This window comes from Onychostruthus taczanowskii, unplaced genomic scaffold, assembly GCF_017590055.1.
Source record: "Onychostruthus taczanowskii isolate IOZ18803 unplaced genomic scaffold, ASM1759005v1 scaffold7, whole genome shotgun sequence".
NCBI lineage: Eukaryota > Metazoa > Chordata > Aves > Passeriformes > Passeridae > Onychostruthus > Onychostruthus taczanowskii.
The window spans coordinates 6,127,458-6,148,058 of NW_024504786.1; the positions used below are offsets into that span (position 1 = coordinate 6,127,458).

The window sequence follows — 20,601 nt, forward strand, 5'->3', positions numbered from 1 at the left end:
CTGCCCGGGCTGGAGGCTCCACACTTCCCTGGCAGTCAGTGCAAGAGGACTGGCAGCTCCAAAGGGTGCCTGGTCCCGCTAAGGCTTGCTTGGCTCTCTGGAGGTTCTTGGCTCATTACTTAAATACTGAAAGCCAGGTGGGATGAATGCTGGTTGAAAGCCAAGGTACAGGAAGTCAGTTAGGTGTCTGATTCCTCCTCATCGTCTAAATCCCATGGATTCAAAAAGGACAGAGCTTTTTTCAATATCATCCTGGATGTGTTCCTGCCTAATCTCTTCCCTGCAGCCTCAGTACTTCTTTTGTCAGGCTTTGCTCTCCTGTGCTTTTCCAGGGAGCCAGAGGAACTCTCCATCCTCTGCCTGAGGCTACAAGTGACCTTTTTTTGCCTTTTTTTCCCATGTAGCATTTGTTGCTACTGCTGGCAAAGGAGCTCTCCCACCGGCCTGGCTTTGCGCAGCCTGACTGCTGGGACTGAGGTACAAACCTTGCCATTGTCAGCACAGCAAAGGGATTCAAGATTTCCACCTCCAATGGGAGAGGAGAGCTCTCCTTTGAGTTCAGGACCTGAGTCGCTGTGCCTGACCCAGATGTGGCTGGGGTTTGCTCAGCCAGGCAGTGAAACTTCAGGGAAAGGGGGCTGTTGTGCCCTGCAGTGGTCACATTGGGCTGTCACCACTCCAGCTGAGAGTCACTCTGCTGGCACTCCAGCAGCTCCTGTCTGCTGAGTGCATCCCCACTGAGGCTGTCACTGCTTCGTTTGGGCAGCTTGTTATTTCTTGCTGAATTAAGTAACGCTTTGGATTTTCTCTGGGTTGGTTATTCCCCTCCCAGTCCTTCATGGCTGGGAGTCTGGAATAGATGCCTATTTCTCTCCTCTCTCCTCTCATTTCTTGAGCTTCAGTTACAGTCTGTCTCCATCCACAGAAAATCAAGTGAAACCTCCTCCCTAGAAACCTTTGACCTTGTCTCTTTATTGAGATCTTGATTACCTCGGACAAGGTGGCCAAAACCAGGCTATTTTACTGCTTTCCTTTTGTTAAGAGCTTGGTAATTTTTTTGCCCTTCATGCAGAGGTAGTTTTCTTTACTCATCTTGTCCTTTTTTACCTCTTTCCTTGTCTGAAACTGAAGTGGAAAAGAGGAGTGGAAGAGCCATAAACAGTGCAGAGAAAATGACAGACTGCTCGTGTCACTGACTCTGCAGAACAGGTCACCAGGCAGAGACTTCAGCCTCCTATTGCCTATGCTCAGCATTTCATACTTTTTATTTGTCTTTACTGCTATGTATCTGATGTAGAGACATGCATTTTTTTGACAATGACCAGCCAATAAGTCCACATTTGTCAAAGAGAAAATGAGATAATCATCATGTGGCCTGGTATAACTGGGAGGGCAGATTAGATTTGCTCAAAACAGGTGGCATTTTATGGTTACTTTTATGCTCTGTAAATACAGGAAGAGACAGATTGAAGAGATTACTTTACAAAAAATTCCATTTCAAGTCACTGGGGAAGCAGGTAACCTTCAGATCTGAGCTTTGCATAAGAATGCAGCGGAAGAGGGGGGATTTCTATTAACAGTGCCAGCCTCTTAAAAAAAAAAACCAAAACAACGCTGCTGCTCTACATCAACCTTTTCTCCCTGCTTGTTTTCTCCTTCCCACCCACCTTGTCTCCTGGCAGAGCCATTAGAGATGAGCCAGTGACTTGGGGCCATTCCTTAGCTGAGGCAAGGAGTTACAGTTCCACTGGCTCCAGCGGAGCGGGAACGATTTATGCTGGCTGAGGGATGGTCCCTGGTGGCTTGAGCCTTACCCAGGAGGTTTTATTTTATCAGCTCTACTGGGATTTTTGTTCAGTTTCTTGAGGTGACAGAGGCCACTCGTAAAGTTTGCACCTGCGTCCAAAGTTTGACAAAGTTTGTTCATGACAGAGGGATTAACAACACCTTTCAGAATTGCTCTGAATCAAAAGTTGGGAAAGCTGGTTTAGGGAGACAGGTTGGCTTCTGATTGAAAATCTGCTGATGTTTTAGAATAAACAAACTAGATGGAACTTCGTATTATCCAGATCATGTGCCATCAAATCAGGTTCTTATTCTCCTGTTTATGCTTACATTGTGGAAGAATGGAACTAATCTGCCACTTTTGTGATAGCCTTTGAGGCAGGACTGTAGTTTTATGCAGGGCACAACCCTGTGCATTTCCTCTTTCTTTAGTAAGGAAACAACACAGCCACTGTAAAAAAGTTTTAATAATATTGATTGCTTTTATGCAAAACTAAAAAGGAGTCTGTTTTATAATAACTATCTGCAAATTTTTGGGTGACACTTGAGTAGAAATGGGAACTTCTGGATGCTTGTTAATCCAAGCATCAACACTGCGTCTGTCTTTGCACTTGAGCTGTGCACCCACATGGGACTATTTCAAGAGCAGAAAATGAAATCAGAATGTGGTCCATCATGCTATCAACAATAAAAAATAAATGGAGCCAATTAGAGTAAAATAGTTGTGTGTCTAGCTCTGATGTGTAGCTATCCAAATATGCACCAAACAATATGTCTATATAATAAAGATTCAAGGGTGATCTTTGACCACTGTTTTAATTAGGTTTAAATGAAAATTAATTTTATGTTCCATCTGTGACTCTGGTGCATTTACTTTTCCAGCTACTTCAGGTGATTGCCCATATTCTCAGATTTGTCATATTTGACTTTTTAACCTTGTGAAATGAAGCATGAGGCCCTTTGGCACAAATCACAAACCTGATGCAGGAAGCTACGTGAAATTCCAACTTTGGCTTTCCCTCGGCAGTCACAGAAACCCCAAGCAGTGAAAGACTCGCGGCTGTACTGGCTGAGCACACAGGGGAATCATGGATCTGTTGGGGTCAGTGTCACAATTCTCTTTTTGTCCACAATTTCATGCTTGGGAGAAATATTACTTACCTGAAAGCGCTGAGGATGTTGAACAGACAGCACGGGCAGCTAAACCTGGGAAAGGGAACTGGGAGGTTTAGCAGGCTCCTGTTTGGGCTGTAGGTCTGGTGAAACCTACAGCAACTCCTGCCACTGGTTATGGGGAATCAGTTTGATCACAGACCTTCAGACTCTCTTTCCAATGAGGTTGTCTCACTTCAGAGGCAGGAGATGACCCTTTTTCTTGTCCGTGGTGGTGTCTGGGTACTCTGTTATCTGCACCTCCTTGCAGAAATAACCTCTCTGCAGAGCTGGCTGTCCAAATATGAGATAAGTAGGAGATCTCATGAGAAGTCAGGTATTTATATCTGCTCTACCCTCTCCTGCTGTCACAGTACTTTTTCATATAACTCCTGGGCCCAGCTGTTGTTGTAGTGGATGACTTGTAAGGTTTGCATTGCTGTAACTCAGTGATCGGCTTGTTTCCTAAGGAAAAAAAAAAAAAAACACTTTTTTTTTATGTATTTTTTTTTTAATTTTTTAATGGAGGAAATTCAACTTGGTGCAGGCTCTGCACACAAATGGAACAACTGCTGTTGAGCTTGTCAGCCCTGGCAGTGTCCTGTTGAGAGGCCTCCTGGTGTCAAGTGCACTTGCCTTCTCAATATGAAAAGGAATTTATGCTTGTAATGAATATTCATACAAGAAAGACATGGGTGATCTGCAGATAAAACAAAGATTTTAGCCTCACAAAAGCAGTACTGTGAGAATTAATATGGAGGGAATCTTAAATGACAGAATTCAGCCCATCCCACCACAGGAGCCAATGGGTGCAATTCTGCCCAAATTGATGGAGTGGCTTTCATTTACCCCAACAGTGAATTTGTTACCTACCCAGCCAGACCTAACACTTTTTGACATGAACAGATGAGAGGATCAGTCTATTAATGCAGAAGATTTAGCACTATTTGGTGAGTTTTTCCCATCTTTGACATTTCAAAATGGAGCTTAATGATGCAGCAGTTCAGCACAAACAACCTGCCTGCATGGGGACATTTCTTTTCCTCTCTGTCTGCTGCCTTTTCCAGGCTTGGCATTCTCAGTGTGGATGACTTGGGACAGTAGGGTCCCTTTTCAAATACACCTACAGGCTTTGCCACAACTGTTAATCTTCCTTTGTGAAGCAGGAGTTCTACAAGGGCACAGGTTAGTCAGTTTCTCAGAGCTTAAAATAATCCTGTTTCCCTGGTTTCTCAGAAGATGTTGTGTTTGAAAAAAAAATAAAATAAAAAAAATTACACACTTTAATAGAAATACTTTTCCTTCATTAAATTAAGTCTCTAAAGCCCAATAGCATTTTCAGTGCTTATATGAAAATGCCAGTGGGGATTTGAGATTAAAAGCGGTATTTTTGTACAAGTCAATGAAGATCTCAATAGGAAAGAACACTCTTCAAATATAAATTCCTCCAGTATCAAGAAAGACAGATTTTCTACTTAGGTCCTTGATAATACTTTTCCCAACCTTGTTATGAAACTCTGTTTTCACATATCTGATATAAGGCTGTTACATATTAGCTCCCCATTTAATGAAATCTTATTAATAGTTTCCTTTTTATGATAGAGATATGCCAAGCTACTCAGATTTAATTCATGTTTAACAGTAAACATGAGGTACTGCGACCCATTTATATGCAGCTCAGGTTCTCTTTTTCTATCAAAAAAACTGGTTGAATGGCATATTAAAAATTGAACTAAAATATATCTACTATTGATTTATATTGGTATAATCTTGGATGTATGTTGCCATGAAAGGCCACTTACATATGTGACCCACAGCTAGAGGAGTAGGAAAGGAATAAAACAAAAAAAAATTCCCGGGAAAGGTTTGTTGGTCATTTGGTTTGGGATTTTTTTTCTCCCTCTTCTGATGTCTTCTATCCATTCAGGAAAAAAAAAAAAAAAAAAAAAACCAAAAAAAAACCAACACCCTAAAAGCCTGAGATCTGCATTTTTGTAGATAAAATACTGCATGATCAAGGTGCAGATTTTTGGGAAAGTGCTTTCCAGATTGTTTTACAGGGAAGAAACCAAACAGGCATAATCTGGCTTTACTAATAAACACAAGGAGATGTAAAGGTTTTATTTGATTCAAGGATCTCAAAGCAATGTGTAAAACCAGATAATCTTTACTAGTGCTTTCAAAATGGAGGAAAAAGCAAGAGTTGTGAAAACAGACATCAAATAAAAGCCAGGCAGGTATACAGTCCCTGTACCAATTTTATCCATAGAATGGTCTGGGTTGGAAAGACCTTAAAGATCATCTCGTTCCAACCCCCTGCCATGGGCAGAGACACTTTCCACAGGACTAGGGTGCTCAGAGTCCTGTCCATCCTGGCCTTGAACAACTCCAGGGATGGGCCATCCACAGCTTCTCTGGGCAACTTCCCTCCCCACTTTCAGTTTGGAAGGTACCTGATCTGCTGCTTAAAGTAACCATCAGTTTTTCAGTAGTCATCTGTGCTCCCAGAAAAAGCCCAAAATAAGGTTTAAAAAAGCCCAGTTAACTCAAGGCAGTCAAGTAGAGTCAAGTAGAATCCAAGGAAAGTCCTTGGATTCTATCCCTGTATTCAGTTCACATCTTGTCAGCACTGGGAAGGTCCTCTCACTCCAGCATCCCTCCTGAATTACACAGACAAGTCAGGGGAGAGCTGGCATAGGAAAACAATATTTTAACACACCCCTGTACTTTTAGGTTTTCCAAACTCTGTTATAAATTTGAGGTCTCAGAGAATCCCAGTCTTCATGTTTTGGGGATGGGAAGAGGTGCTTACATCTTCATGCTGACTCTACTTTTCTTTGTCAACAAAGTCAATATTCCCTGAATTAGCTGTTGAGCAAGAGCAATCAGGATTCTGTAATCTTCCTTTCAGGCTATCAGTGTAGAAGGAGGGTAAACAGGTTTCTGGCTATGCAATATTCAATGCTATGTACTTTAAAAAAGGAAAAAATTCTCCAGTTGAATGTGTTTAGGATACTCCTGAAAGCTCAAATGTGGTTTCAGGTGTCTTCAGCCTAAAGAAGGGGCTTTGCCTGGAGACTTTCCTAGTGCTGGGCAAGTCTTAGCCTATGAATTTTGACAACTTGGAGATTGTTGCCACTATTTTTTTACCTCTGTGATTTTTGTGGTGCTCTTCCATTAGGTACAATTTGGAAATATCTATTAAATCTAGCAGGAGATGCAGAGGTATATGGATTTCTGGGAGACTTGGCCAAAGGAAGATCTCTAGTTGCCTATGGATACTGACATCTCCTGAACTAGGTGACAGCTGAATGCAGTTTTTGAAGATCTAAACTATAGACTTAAATGGGATTTAGGCTACTTTAGTGGCTAAATCTCTTTGCGGATTTATTCCTGAATGTCTTTTGAAAGGTTACTCATCAGTTTGGTGGAAGAGCAACAGAAAGAACACAGGATTTTTGACTCCTCATATTCAGACAGTGCTACGTTATATGTTTGATAGAGGACAATGACCTTCAGAAAGTTTTCCATCATTTTAGAAGCTTTCTCAAAACTAGGACAGTGGTCTGGGCTCAGCCCTGACAACTTCTGAAAAGCCTCTCCAGGGTTCAGTCCTAAATATCATCATTGTGGACAAGTCTGGTTTGAAAGCTTAAATTCTGCAATGATGAGAAAAATCTGCTTGAATTTAATGGCATGGAAGCTCTCTTTTTTTCTTTCTGTGCCTTAGAAATGTGCAGGGCTACATTAAACCAACACTGGGAAACAAAACCACTTAAATCCACTCTGGCTTTTGCATGTGCTCTGTATGGTAATAACTGTGGCTAATGGGAAGATAGCATCCACAATTATGATAATCAATAGATTAAGAATGCAAAGATAAAGCAAATTAGGACTAATCTGGTCTCTGTTTATTCTAAATCTGTTCATAAACTGAGAAGACAGTGCAAGCGCTGACTTAGCTTTTCATTCAAATTGAGCTTTTGTGTCACTACTCCTAAGGACAGCAGGGTGACATCTTGTTTTTCCACTTGTCTGGAGTATCCCTATTAGTTTTCCTTTCATCTGAAAAAGCTCCAAATCTCTCAAATATTTTTGACTGGAGAACAGTGTGGTTGGGTAACACATGGCTTTCATCAGAGGCCTGGGTAAGACCAGGGAGTGTCCCCCCAGCCTGGTAAGGCCAGGGTGGTGTGGGGAGTTGGGGTACAGATGTTTTGCTGGTGGTTGTGCCAACCACTCAGTAGTCTGTGCTGGATGAGCTGGTTAACACATATTGCTTCAAGGATTCATCACTGGAATGGGCTTGAAATTGCTTTTCTCTTACTGACAAAGTGCTGCCTGAAAAATACCTTTTCTACAGCCTGAAGGATATTTGGGAAGAATTTCCAATTCCTGTACAAGTGGGGGACACTTAGCACAAACTGGGATGTGTGTGGTCATGTTGTATTCACTGATTCTCAGCTCCATGAGGAGCCCCAAGGTTGACTGTTGGCTCTGAAGCCTACCTTTGATAAAGGGAAGTACTGCTGGATTCCAGCTCAGCTGAAGGCCATTAGCATTCTCCTGCTGTATTACGTGCAGATTTTCTTGGCTCACAAGAATAGCATTACATGAAGTATGCATCCTATATCAGCAAAAGAAATGCATGCATGCAGAGATATAGCCAGGGTTTATAGGCTTATTAGAAGACTTATAAACAGTCCTCTCCTCCACCTCCTCTGTCCTTATTTCCCACTGACATTCCCCCTGGCTGTGTTTTCCCTTCTTCACCCTTAGGTATTTTCAACAGATTGGGGTGAGAAGGTTTGTTTTTGCTTTAAATAACGTAAAATCAGCAGCAGAGTCTTTGATCTATCACCACCCTGTATTGGCTGACCCTTGGGGGCACAGAGAGTGTTTGGGAGTAAATATAAATTCTGTTATGGAATTCCTTCTTGGTTTGGGAATTCAAATGCCAGGTGGCAGAATTCCTTATGGCGAGGGGATGTGAATGCAGTCCTCCCTCAAACAGGAAGGGCTGAGCAGCCAAAATTGTATTAAATGACATAGCCATGCATGTTGAAATTGTCCCTATACTTCAGGAATTTTGGTACCATCTAGAATATGCAAACAAAGCCCTGTTAGCACCAGGGTGACAGGGGATAACACACAGGATGGGGGAGTTGGGGAACTTGGAAAAATGGATTAGTCTTTTCCACTCCCCCTTTAATTAGCCAGTTTTTTCTATTTAATTCAGGATGGATGTCGGGGTGGGGAAAAGCAGTGCTTCTGCAGATGTGGCAAGATGCCTGCAGAGGAAAGGCTTTGGAAAAGAGGAGAGAAGTCCATTTCAGCTGTAGGCCCTGGAAAGGGGTGACAGCCAGCAGCCTGCACTAAAGGGGACCCTGGGTGCTGTGTCCTGCTAAAGCTGGGTGCTTGGCAAGGGAGCCTCTGTGGTTCTGGAGACTTTTTCACTGCAGCCATTGCTCCTTTACGTGGAGAGATGCTGCAGGCTCAAAACACCTTGGGTGCTGCCCTTCTGTTCCAAAATGCATCAAGTGAACAGAAATCAAGAGTAAGAAGTTTAGAGATGCCTGCTGAGTACTGTGGTGTTCTGAGGACAATGATAAGCAATACTGTATGATCCAGGGTCGTCATCTTCCATTAATCTTTTTCTTTGGAGTAGTGTTAAAACTCCACTAGCAAGGTAGTGAGATGCACGGGTGATGTGAAGGTTGACATGGTCTGAAATGCCAGTGGGCTCACTGGGGCAGGAAGATGCTGGTGTCCAGGGAAGTTACTTATATGCCATGAAGTGATTTTCTTGCTTGTTTTGCCATTTTCAGAGGTTTTGTAGGACCTGTGTAGCATTTCCAGCTGGCACCTTTGGTGGTCTGGATGGAGAAACAAACCCCAACTGAATTGCAAGTGGCAAAGTCCTGGGCTTTCTTCTGGCACTGGGTAGCTCCTAAGTTCAAGATACTTAATTAAACTCAAAGTACTTATTTAAAGTTACTTACTTAATTAAAGTCAACAACATGTCAATGCTGATGGAAGCAATGACACCATCTCAGGCATCCTTCTGTGATGTCAACTGCTGTCTGAAAATTTCATTTGCTTCTTAATTTTTTTTTTTTTGGGTAAATATGCCCATTGTGCACACTGACTCACACTTTTTATTAATGAGAAATGTAAGGCTTTAAAAAAACAATTGCACTGTAGCCTCATTACTATGAAAAATCCATTACATGGAAGCCATTTGTCAAAGACAACTGTTTAGTTGCTGTAATTTACATATTTATCAAGTTTGATTGGAATGTAATGATTTTGACTTTCTTCATTTTTTTAACCTTTCTAACCCTCTTTCCATGAAAAGGGTGTTTTGGTTTGCTTTATGAGAAAGGGCAAAACATAATTCAATTTACATTGACTATCAAATATACTTATTAATGTTTTGAATAATTGAAATTTTTTTCTCTACATTGGAAATGAGTTGTATTTCCAGGCTTTTACATGGAAACTAATGTGGAGTCTTATAAATCCATGAAGTTTTTGTTTCTATCAAGGGATCTAGCCGAAAAATAGACAGCACAAGACTCTCTAAATAAGATAATGAGTGTCAAGATAGGCAGTCCATATTGGATCTCCATAATTCTGTAGCTGAAGGCTGAGAGTGGATGGGTTTCCAGTACAATCACATGATTTATTAAGGGTGATAAATTTGCATATGATGCTGGGGATGTTTTGACACAGCCCCAGCTACAAGTACCACATTCCCTTGGCCACAGGCTGGAAGCCAGGAGGCTGCTGAGGACACTGATCCACACAAGCCTCTTACACTCCACTGAGCTGCTACAAGAGGTGATGAGAAGTTGCTCCAGCAGCTGATACTGGGAGATGTTAAAGTTCAGAAATGTGTCACTGCTTGTTTGCAACTGGACCTGAGTGAAGAAATCTCTTGCCTGTGCTATGGAAAAGGCTGCAAGATATGATTTGGTGGCAGCAAAAATGACAGGAGATGAGCAGGATGCCAGCTCTCCCCTGAGCTCTGGAACATGAGGATTGACCAGATCTGTGGCTTGCTTCCATGTGGAAGTTCATCTGGAGGGGTCAGTCAGTTCCTCTGGAGTAGTCTGTGACCCAAGCAAAAGCTAGAATAATGCATAAAAAAAAAATAATTTAAAAATAAGATATAAACACCAAGGGAAGAAGCAAGTGACAAATAGAATGAAATTCAGCAAAAGAAACTGCTGGCTAAATACCAAGAAAAATCCCCTCAGGTTGAGAGAAAGCAATAATTTCCTACAGAAATTGGGTGCTGACCAGGTAAGGATGGTCTAGATGAGCTAAAAGGTCCTTCCCAACTGTGAAAGGGAATACAGATATTTCAGTCCCTAACTTTGAGAGCTAGAGAATATCAAGCAGCAGGTGGCCAGCCACAAGTATAACCTACGTGACAAAAAATGATGCTACAGAAGCTGTGGCATGCAGTTCATCAGCCCCTCTTCTGTCCTCTGCTGCTTCACAGCATCTCCCACTTGACATTCCTATCTTTGACGTGTCCCATCCTTTAAATAAATGATGACTGAGAGTGATCCCCTTGAGCTTCAACTTGGAGCGTGTTTTTATTAATTTATTTCTTGCTGTGCTAGATTTCTCCCCCTCCACTTTTAAAGGCTCCTTTGACTTTAATTAAAATTCTCCATAGGCTTATTGCCTTGAGAGAGGGAATGTGAGTGTGTATAAATTGGTTTTAACAGTTTGCTGACTAGATAGGTTTTACAAAGCTCTCACAGCCTTGCAGTGTGTGTCTAGTGCAGGCAACAAAATGTGTTTTCCCTTATGCCCCGTGCTGTATTGATTGACTGTGCCTCTGGAATTTATTGCTAGCTAATGATGGGACAAAAAGGACAATTAGGATTGGTGGACACTCGCGTGCACATGAAGTTAATGTGGTGCTTACAGGGAGCTTTGAGAGGGATCACGTCTGTGAGAGAAGCTGTTCTTGGTTTGTTGCAAGGCAGGGGACTGAGGCAGCAGGTTGGCTGGGGAAGGAGAAGGTTTTATGTGTCCAGGTGGAATTTAAACATCTTTGCAATAATTGTTTTTGCAACGGAGGGGAAAATGTCATAAGCAGCATCTGAATAAGAACGGCAGCTTGCTCAGTTGTTGGCCCTTAACGAGAATGGAAAGTGCCCTGCCTCCAGGAATGCATCTCACTGCTTTTTTCTTGAAGGAAAGGACAAGGGTGTGACAGGACTTTGTCCTGCCAGACTCTGGGATTTATGATATGTGTCCAATATTCCTAGTGCACTTCTGTCTGGGGCCGTGTCTGTGACACCTTCTGGTGCTGGACTCAGTTGCCAGCGAATGGAGTTCACACACCAAGCAAAGCTGATTTAGGGCTGTCGACTCCTCCCAAGCCACAGACTCCCTGCCATCATGTCCCTGTGATTACAGTCTGCAAAGAATCAATGAACAGAAGCAGGGGTCTGTGAAAAGGGGGCCTTTTCCCCCCATCTTTGCCATCCTGCTTACATTAAGAACAGGTTTCTCACGCTGATTTCAAGCCAAAGTCTAACATGACAGTAAAGAAGGATTTGCTCCTGGCTGCCTTAGGGGTGTGTGTACTTCAGCCCTGAGGCTAGTCTGCATCCCCCACCTTGCTGAAGTATTACGAAATTTGAATTTGGCGTGTAAGACCCTCTACTGAGCATTTTAGTTTTTGGTGCTGCATGTTTGAGGCCGAATTCTGATTTCAGGCAAGCAATGAGTGTGGAAAAAGAAACAATTCACTGGTGACTTCCTTGCCTGTGGGCTCAAGCCTCTCTCCAAACAGAGTGCTGGTGCTTCCCAGAGAGGTCAGTGTCACACTCTGAGGAGCACGGCTCTTCATGAATCTCATTTCAGCAGGTTGCTTTTTCACTGACCGCTAGCTCAGCTACTGAAGAGCTCAAAGCCAGAGTTCAGGAAAGGCCAAAACCCCTTGCAGAACACCCTGCTCATCTTGCAGGGATCACTGCTTTCAAGGTTTTGTACACTGAAGTTTTTATTCTTCCTAACCCTGTCAGTCCTTGTCCTTCTGCCCAGGGAGGGTCTGACGCAACACATAAATCAAAAAAATAATCATCTCCTGTGTCCTGTAATTGATTATGTCCCCACTTCTTTTCAATGGATGTTCAGGAAAAGAATAAGAGAGAGAAGGGTTCCTGTTGTTCAGGTCAGTGTCAAAAAGGTGGAACACAGGAGATTAATCTGTGACAGTGTTGGTTGTGTTGCTTCACTGCTCCCCAAGTTTGAGATTTTAGCCCAGCAGGCTGAAATTTTGTTTGCTTTTCAATTTTTTTCCTCACAGAGAAAGACCCGAGTAGTTCTCCAGCTTTGTCCACTATTTCATGCTGCTCCAACTTTTTCTTTTTTCCTAATTCTCATTCTGTTACACTTTTTGCCTGTTTCTTAAGTGAATAATACAGGACCTAGCCCCAGTGAATGGAGATTTTCTAGTTACAGCTTCCCAGAAACATCTTTCCCAATTTTTGCATGTTGTGTTGCAGCTTGTTCCTTCCCCATTTTTTTATCCATTGGCCTTGAGAGGTTAGAGATGCTGGACTCACAGATTCTGGAGTTGTATCTCATGGCAGCTATATATGTCATTTATACTGCCCTCCTTGGAAAAATCCATGATGAGCACAAGGATATGGCTATGCATCTCAAAGAAACTCAAAGAGTTTTGAGAATAGCTGTACTGGGACTCTCAGTTCTGTTCTGAAGTGCACAAGGTTTTGCTCAGTTTTTCTATGGGAAAGTCTGAGCACTAAAGTTAATCTCAGGCAAAGCCACAGCAAAATTGGAAAAAAAAACCCCAAAACAGATCAAAGTGTCCTGGCTGCTCCTGTAACTGCTGGACTACTCTGTGAGGGGGTGGTAATTCCCTCTTTTCTACCTTGGCTGAAATTCTGCCATAAATTATTCTCTTATCTTTACGTCCATGCATACTTATAGCAAACAAACACAGCCATAGCCCTTTTCACTGGAGAGAGCTGATAGAGAATTGCTTTTTAACAGGTCCTAGCATCATCTTTTGAAACCCTGGATTTTAAAGACAAACTGAAAAAGTACCCATGTGATGTAGTATTTCAGGTGAAAATGTCTTGCATCTGAATATTTTAGTTCTATCCCTTTGTAAAAAGTGAAGGCTACTGGGATGGTGAGAACTCTAGAGGGATGATAGCTCTAAACAGAGAGGGCAAGAAAGATATCAGTTAGCATTGATTCCTTCCCAATGGATGAGGTCTGCTTCCTCTGGGGCAGCTGGCAGCTCCTGAGTGTTTCCATCTCCTCCTCACTGACAAGGGGCTGTGGAGCTCAGTCAAGAGAACCCCGTGGAATGGCTGAAGATCATTGCTGTCACTGGTGGTGACTGGAGAAGTCCTGCTGCATATGTAAGATACTGCATTTCTATCTGATGTAATATTTTTAGAGAGAGATACATAGGATGTTTGGTTTGTTCAGTTTGTAATTTATTATCAACCATTGCAAGGAAAAATAAAGTGAGTACTGTAGATCATAGTTCGTGTATTCAAGCACAGATGGGTGAGTTCTGAGTCAATGGCATTTAAGGAAATGGCACTGAAAGACACTCAAGTGAAATGAAGACTTTAGCAAATCGTTTCTAGAATGTTTTTGTCTTGGTGGTTTTTTTTTTTCTTTTCCCTGCAGGTAAACTTTACTTTCTTTTTCTATATCATCTGAAGGACACATGCATTTTCTGGGATTTTGGGAATGATTTCTGGGGTTCTGGGATTAGACATCAAATTTAACAAGATGATGTATAGCTTTGAGGAGACACATTTGATGTACCACTTAGCCTTCCCATAATTTACTGCATGCCTCTGGTCTCTGGAGGGCAAGGGGTTGATCTACACTCCAACCTGACTTTATAAATAGCAAAGCAGAAAAGGGAAAAAGAAAGCAGGCTGGGGACCTGCCTGCTAAACTGTTATGATATGACAGTGATGCAGGTAGGTGACATTAAATGCTACTGTCTGCATCCTTAATTGTGAGTTGTCATCACCTTGGCCGTTTGAGGACGAATAATGTGCTGTTCATATTCCAGATTTCTATTCTTATTCAGAAGACTGTATGTTCCAACGTTCAAATGCATATGTATATTTTAAAAAACAAAACCTCAGGTTTTTAGGAGTGTGTTTTGGAGGGTTTTTTTTATGTGGAGATGAGGAGGAAGGGAAGACCGTGAGTGTGTCTTGACTGGTTTTGCATGCATTTAATTTTCCTGCCTCAAAAGTGTAGTGAGCTGCCAGTATCAGAAAGCCCAAATGGAAAAATGGTTGCTTACAAGATGTAATGAAGATTAAAAACAAGCAAATGTGGCTGGGAGGTAAGGGGGCTCTTGCTCTGTAGGCATTTGCCATTTCTGATTTTGCAAATAGCTCTGCAGCGTCATTCGATCTGTGCTTCAGCATAATTTTACCAGGAGATATTTCTGGCCTTTTGCTTCTCAGTCAGATCCCTTTGCTGGGCTATTAAGTTGAAAATGCAGTCAAGTATTAACATCAAAACTGTTTATGTAACCTCCCACCACACAGAACCCCTCCAAAACACCCTGCAACTGAGGAAGGGAAGGGGAAGGAGGGGATGAAAACCAAGAGCTGGGTGGAAACAGTGCCTGCTCTGAGATGTAAATAGGCCAATTCCTTTCAATGTAAAGAAGTTAGGCTGTTGATATATGCCTGTCTACTTAAACTGCCAAGGAAGTTCACTCAGCTGCATTCCAGCAGGGCTCCAGGCCATGGGGGATACACAATGCATTGTTACAGAGGACTGAGAGGGAAGAGGAGGGAGGACAAAGCCATATCCAGGAAGAACATCCCTCAGCTACTGTGTTTTATGGTTCCTGGTGGCACTGGCAAATGTTGATAACTCTGTCAGCATCTGCCTTCAGAACACTGAGTCCCACTTTCCTACCTGCCCCTGTTTGTCCCAATAGGATGCTCACACATGGCAGAAGTCTAAAGGTTCTTTTTCCCCATTTTCTGCTGAAATATATTTAATTTGCTTTGAACAAGAGCAAACCCAAATCCCAGGGCCTCTGAATAAGGGGGAGTTATGAAGGGGGAATACAATTAATGTCTTAATCCTGTGTCACCCTTTCTTTGAGACACTGTGCTACATTAAATTGATTTTGCAAATGAAAGCTAAAAGCTAAGCAAAAGCCACCAATCTATTTTGCCTAAAGATGATTTTAGTGCTCTTTATGTTCCCCTAAATGACAAACCAATTTGTTACCTGCCTACATAAACATTTGCCTATATTAGCCCCAGAAATGTTTTATTTTTATTAGTCCAAACTTTATCTTTTTATGAAGACACAGGGGCCCAATAAAATTAGTGTGCAAATATAATACCCAATTTGCATTTTTCCATGGTCAGCAGAAAAGCTGAGTAAAATCAATTTGATATTAGGTCAGCATATACATCAATAAAGCATACGCTCACACAGGACCATTGTAATGGTTCCTGTAATTTCTATGCTGCCAGAGTAAAGAGATTAAATAATATTAAATGCTCCAAAATAGCTTCGCTTTTAAGGGGAATGTAAAAAGAAAGGGAGACTTTGGCATAAAACGAGCAATAAAGGATAATAGTTGCACAATCTCCAACTTTAAAACATTGTGACAATGATCTCAGAGGCAGGCTTCCTGCAAAACGGCCCCAGTTCAGCACAGCTCTCATGCCAAAAATATGGTTAAGCACATTTTTGAGCGCGATGCAAGTCCGTCCAACAAATCATGTACTTAAGGACCTGACAGAGTCAAGGACAGAGCCTGAATGAAAACCCAAAACTTGGAAGGGTTTGGATGCAGTTTTGAGCATTACATGCAGGACCATTGCTGAGTAGATGGTCCTTGCACAAAGGAGGTTTTGCTTAAAAAACCCCAGGCAGGACAGACTGAAGGTGATGGGAGGTAAGGGTCCCCTGTAGCAGTGCTACCCCATCACAGACCTGACCTTCCATGGCTTTTGCATGAGACAAAATACTGCTGCCTCCCATTTCAGGTAAAACTGCACAGGAATGGGTGTCTGACTGCCAGAACCTGTAGTCCAGTCTTTGCTCATCACTTCGTGGCACAAATGGCATCATTTTTAGCTTCTGTCCCTCTTAGTTTCTTTGTTCTGCTGAAGCCAACTATAAGAAGGTGAGAAAGAAAATCTGACTTCACCAAGTCCAGTGGGATTCAGTAGTGACCAAAAATTCAGTTCCTTTGCACTCTTGCATTGCTGAGATGCACGCTCTTACCTGAAATGACATTTGTGGCCAGAAGGAGCAAAAATAAATGGGATTAGCTGCTGATCTGGTCTCTTAGGAAAAACCAGAGTACAGTAAATGCTGCTTGGATTTGATTTGCTGAAGCAGGTTAATGTGGTGGAGGTGAGGCACTCGGGGCAGCGCCGACACCGGCGCTCGCTTTTGACACAGATGTTCCAGCTGTGCTGGGCACAGACGGGCTGGGGTGGCACACAGAGGGGTAATGCAATAGAGCTGTTTGATTTCCTCTGTGGAGTCTTTAACTCGCAGAGTTTTGTGTAAAAAAATGCTGTCAGCAGCCCACCTCGTACTGCAAAGTACCTGGGACAGGATGGCAATATGGAATTCATTTGCAGTGGATAACATTCCATTAAAATATATGTGGGTATTTAAATCACATCGTTATTTGGCCATATGTTTGTAGGATGATGGATTCCCATGGATTACAGCCTTCTGGTCTTCCAGAGATGACAAGATTTTTCTAGTACCTTTCTCAATTTTGAAGTCCTCTGCAAAGGAGTGAAATTCACTCCCAAGTTCTCCTGATGGGCACCAGCCTCAAGGCTTTCTGAGCCAGACTTTCAGGGTCAGACCTCTCCTCCTTAGTGCAAATTTGTGAACATGAATCATAAAATACATCATGGCTGCAAGACCTAAAGAAACCACAAATCTGCAGTCTGATTCTGGTCTGACAAGGTAGCAGAAAAGATCCTGGAGGTTGAGGAGTGATGTTCTGCCTCAGTTCTGTTACAGTACTTAATCTTTGAGGTGGAAATGGAATTCCACAAATTTAATATTTCTGCTTGAATGTTCTAGATACCTACCATTAAGCTGCTGTATACAAATACTATCACTTTAATGTTTTTATAGTAGCATAAAAATGAAAATTGACTGAAAATGGCCAAGTGAATTTCTTGCTTTCCTGTGATGGTTTAGAATTAGATCTGACTCTCTCTTTGTAAGAAGAAAATGTTTTCTGTGCAGCCCTGCTTTAGTTGCAGTAGCATAATAAGCAACCAGGAGTGGCAATTGCTGTTTCCTGGGTGAGAGCTGAGGGAGTGTTGCCAGTGGGGTTATGTGACTGGCTTGACATGCCAAAGCTTTAGAGGGAAAGGGACATGGGTTGAGGGCCAAACAGCACAAGTGGTATTCAGAATGAGAGACCTGAGCTGCTTGCTTGCAGCCCATTGAGTTTCTTTTCAGTGTGAAATTTGCTTGGTGTTTATCCCTACTGTGCTTGCTGGGGAGCCAGAATAGATGTTGAGGTCAGTGTTGATTGTTCTGAATAGCATCTCAGATCTCCACAGCTTTGTTCTGGGGATTTCTCCTCTGAGCAGGGGCAGGATGGCAGTGGGTGAGCAGCAGTTACACCAGGTTGTAACACACAGTGACAGATTGTTTAGGTCTCAGTCATAAGTCAAGGCAAATATTATCTATGATGATAATAGTGGATAGCCTTCAAAGGGAAGGGAAAATGTTCATTTAAATCTTCAAGATATGTTCCAGAAAAGAAAATGAAAAAGGAACCATTACACACGTGTCTACTTTCTTCCCTTTCTTTCCAAAAAACCTGTTTTGTCAAAGAGTTGTTTCTAAGATTCACTACCATGGTGTTTAGAAGGGTAAAAGTGGTATCACAACAGATTTCTCTGCATTTCCACAAGTCTCAAAGCTGTGGCTAAATGGAGTGTGCCTTTCTGTCACTCTGCTTAAGTGTTTTTGGCACCTACTAAGCAAAGCTATACACTTCTAATCTTCTTAATTTTGATTGATCTTTTCAATCCTGAAGTAGGAAATAGGATGTATTTCTAATGTAACATTTAAATTAAAAAATGAAATGGTGTTTTGTAGTTGTTTAGTGTGTTAACCTTGGTTAGCAGCCAGATGCCCACACAGCTGCTTCCTTTTATCCAGGATAGGGGGAGAAAATAAAAAGGAAAGACTCATGGGTCAAGAGAAAGACAAGGATACCATTTACTAATTGTCACTGGGAGCAAAGTAGAGTTGACTTGTGGGGATTTTAATTTATTGCCAATTAAAATAGTCTTGCATAGTGAAAATTATTGATCATAATAATGATTCTAATAAGTCTTATGAAGCATAAAAAACAACAACTTTGCAATTGAAAACAAACAAAGCCACAAAACACCCCAAACCAATCCTCTGTCCAAAAGATTCCTGACCAGTTCTGTTCCAGCCATGGTGCTGAGCATCACATCTGTGCTGAGCCACAGTCCCTCTAATGCAATTCTGGTTTTCAAGAGGGGAGGAAAACTCATCTCCTCTTGCTAAAGTGATCCCAGCCTTCTCCTTTTGTTCCTCAAAGTTGGTTTGCTGACTTATCTCCTTCCGCCCACACTACTTAACATTAATGCAAATAATGTGGGATGGCCATTGACTCCTACCTGCTGGGGTTGTGCTCCTTTTTGCTGCCTCCCACTTTTCTTCTGCCCGGAGAATTGACCCCACCAGCTGCTGGATTTGGCAGAGACTTTCTTTCTTATATTTCTTTGCCTCTGGAGTTCAAAAACGTCAGAGAATGGTGAAGCTGGTGTGAGAAAGAACAAATGAATGGCTGAGTTATATGGAGAGCAGCTGCAGGACTTTGAGATGCTAAGGAAATAAAAGAAGAAACCTGCTGCAATTTTCTCCTAAGTACAGCAAAAAATGTATTGATTATTCCTATGGTTCTGTAAGGTATGATTTGCCATGGGGAAAATGGACCATTTCTAGGAATTTGGGAAATAAGAATTTGGGAAATTAAAAAAAAATAACTAAGGTATGATCTTGGGGACTCTCACACATCTTTGAAAATAAAAGTCTGACTTTGGATATGTGTGCAGTGCATCTACCTAATTAAAACAGAATAAACTAAGTAAAAAAAAAACCCCAAAAAAACCAAAACCCACAAACAAACAAGAAAAGCTTGGCTTTAGTTTCCAGTCTGTAAACTTTTTACTTCAAAACAAAGATTTAAATTGTCTCTAGCAATTGGAGCCTGCTGTGTTTAGCATTACCCCTGCTGTGTGTGTTCAGGTTGAGATAAGACATCTAACTGAGGTCCTGACCTCTTATAGTCTTTAAAATTCCCAGAACCCATTTTGCAAGAGCATAATTTTCATTTGCTGTTTATTAAATGCAGTCACAGCACAAACAAAGGAAGGATCCTGGTTGACCCATGTAGTTTATGGCTGAAGCAGGTGGCCAAAGTGGTGTGGTTCAAAACTGAGGGATTAATCCATGTTAAATTCAGCAGAGCTAGGATCTAAATCTGTCTTCCACCTATCTGCAATTTGAAGGGGAAATGGCACATTTTCTTGACCTCACTGGAGAAGGTTCCTGGATTTAATCTTGGTCTCTTTTCTGTATTTTTTTTTAACCTTTCTTTCAGTTAGAGCAGATGAAGTCCCAAACACTTAACAGATTTTTTAAAAAACACCTCTAAATCCTCCAGAGCAAAGCCTAATAAATATCATTTGTAGCACTTTTTGCCATTGCCTGGCACTGTTAAGGCTTGGACCAAGTGTAATGCAGGGTGCAATTGGCTTTACCTTGACTGGAGCCCCAGTGCTATTCCTGTGGCCCAGGGGGACATTTATCACGAGTGAGAGCACAATTACAGTGCAGTTAAACTCTCTGCAGTAAATCTTGGGGTTTAAAAAGAGAGCTAAATGTGTTGTTGCAGGTTTGGCTGCATGTCATTAGTCTTGCACCACTTGTGCAGTCTGGGAAGGAGACTTGGTGATGCTGCCCCTTTGGTTAGAGATTGTTCTTGTTTATAATGTGTGACCAATACTAATGAAAGGATGTGTTTTAGAAATTTGCAGTTGCTTGCTTCTCCATCTGAGGCACAGTTTAATGATCTTCATTTCTCTTTTTTCCCCCCATTCTGTCCCCTACCCCTTTCTGCTGCAGCAAACCTGCGTCCAGGGGCTGAACAGAAAGTGGTGTTCATCACAGCACGGGTCCATCCTGGGGAAACACCCTCTTCCTTCGTCTGCCAAGGTGAGTGTCTGCTCCAAGCTGAGAGATCTGCTGGGATCTGATCTCCTGCTGATGCATGTGCTCAGTGTGGATAGCTTTGGCTCTGAAAGGGGATGTGGCAGATTTTTCCACAGTGAGGATATCAGCAGAATCTCTTATCTAAATCCCAGATGCTCATCTTCTTTGAGGCTGTAGGAATGAATTGGGTCCAAGACTTGTGGAGGTTTGCTGAACTTGGTCAGAACTGGACAGAGTTGGGCTCTGAAGCTGTTTGGGAGGAATGAGGCAGTCACAATCACATGCAATATGTTTGTGTAAAGGTCCTTTTCTTAGAGCTTTTCCAGCCCATTTTTTTCTGGGGTTTATTCTGTT

The 20,601-nt window shown here is 42.1% G+C and overlaps 1 protein-coding gene across 1 annotated transcript in view; it reads left to right on the plus strand.

The window, feature by feature from the left end:
* The window catches only part of AGBL4 (AGBL carboxypeptidase 4), an 880,299-nt gene that overhangs the window by 655,407 nt on the left and 204,291 nt on the right, over nucleotides 1–20,601 (plus strand). Inside the window, exon 7 of the mRNA XM_041421668.1 lies at nucleotides 20,161–20,250. Within this exon, the coding sequence (XP_041277602.1) occupies nucleotides 20,161–20,250 (90 nt within the window). The remainder of the gene's footprint in view (nucleotides 1–20,160; nucleotides 20,251–20,601) is intronic.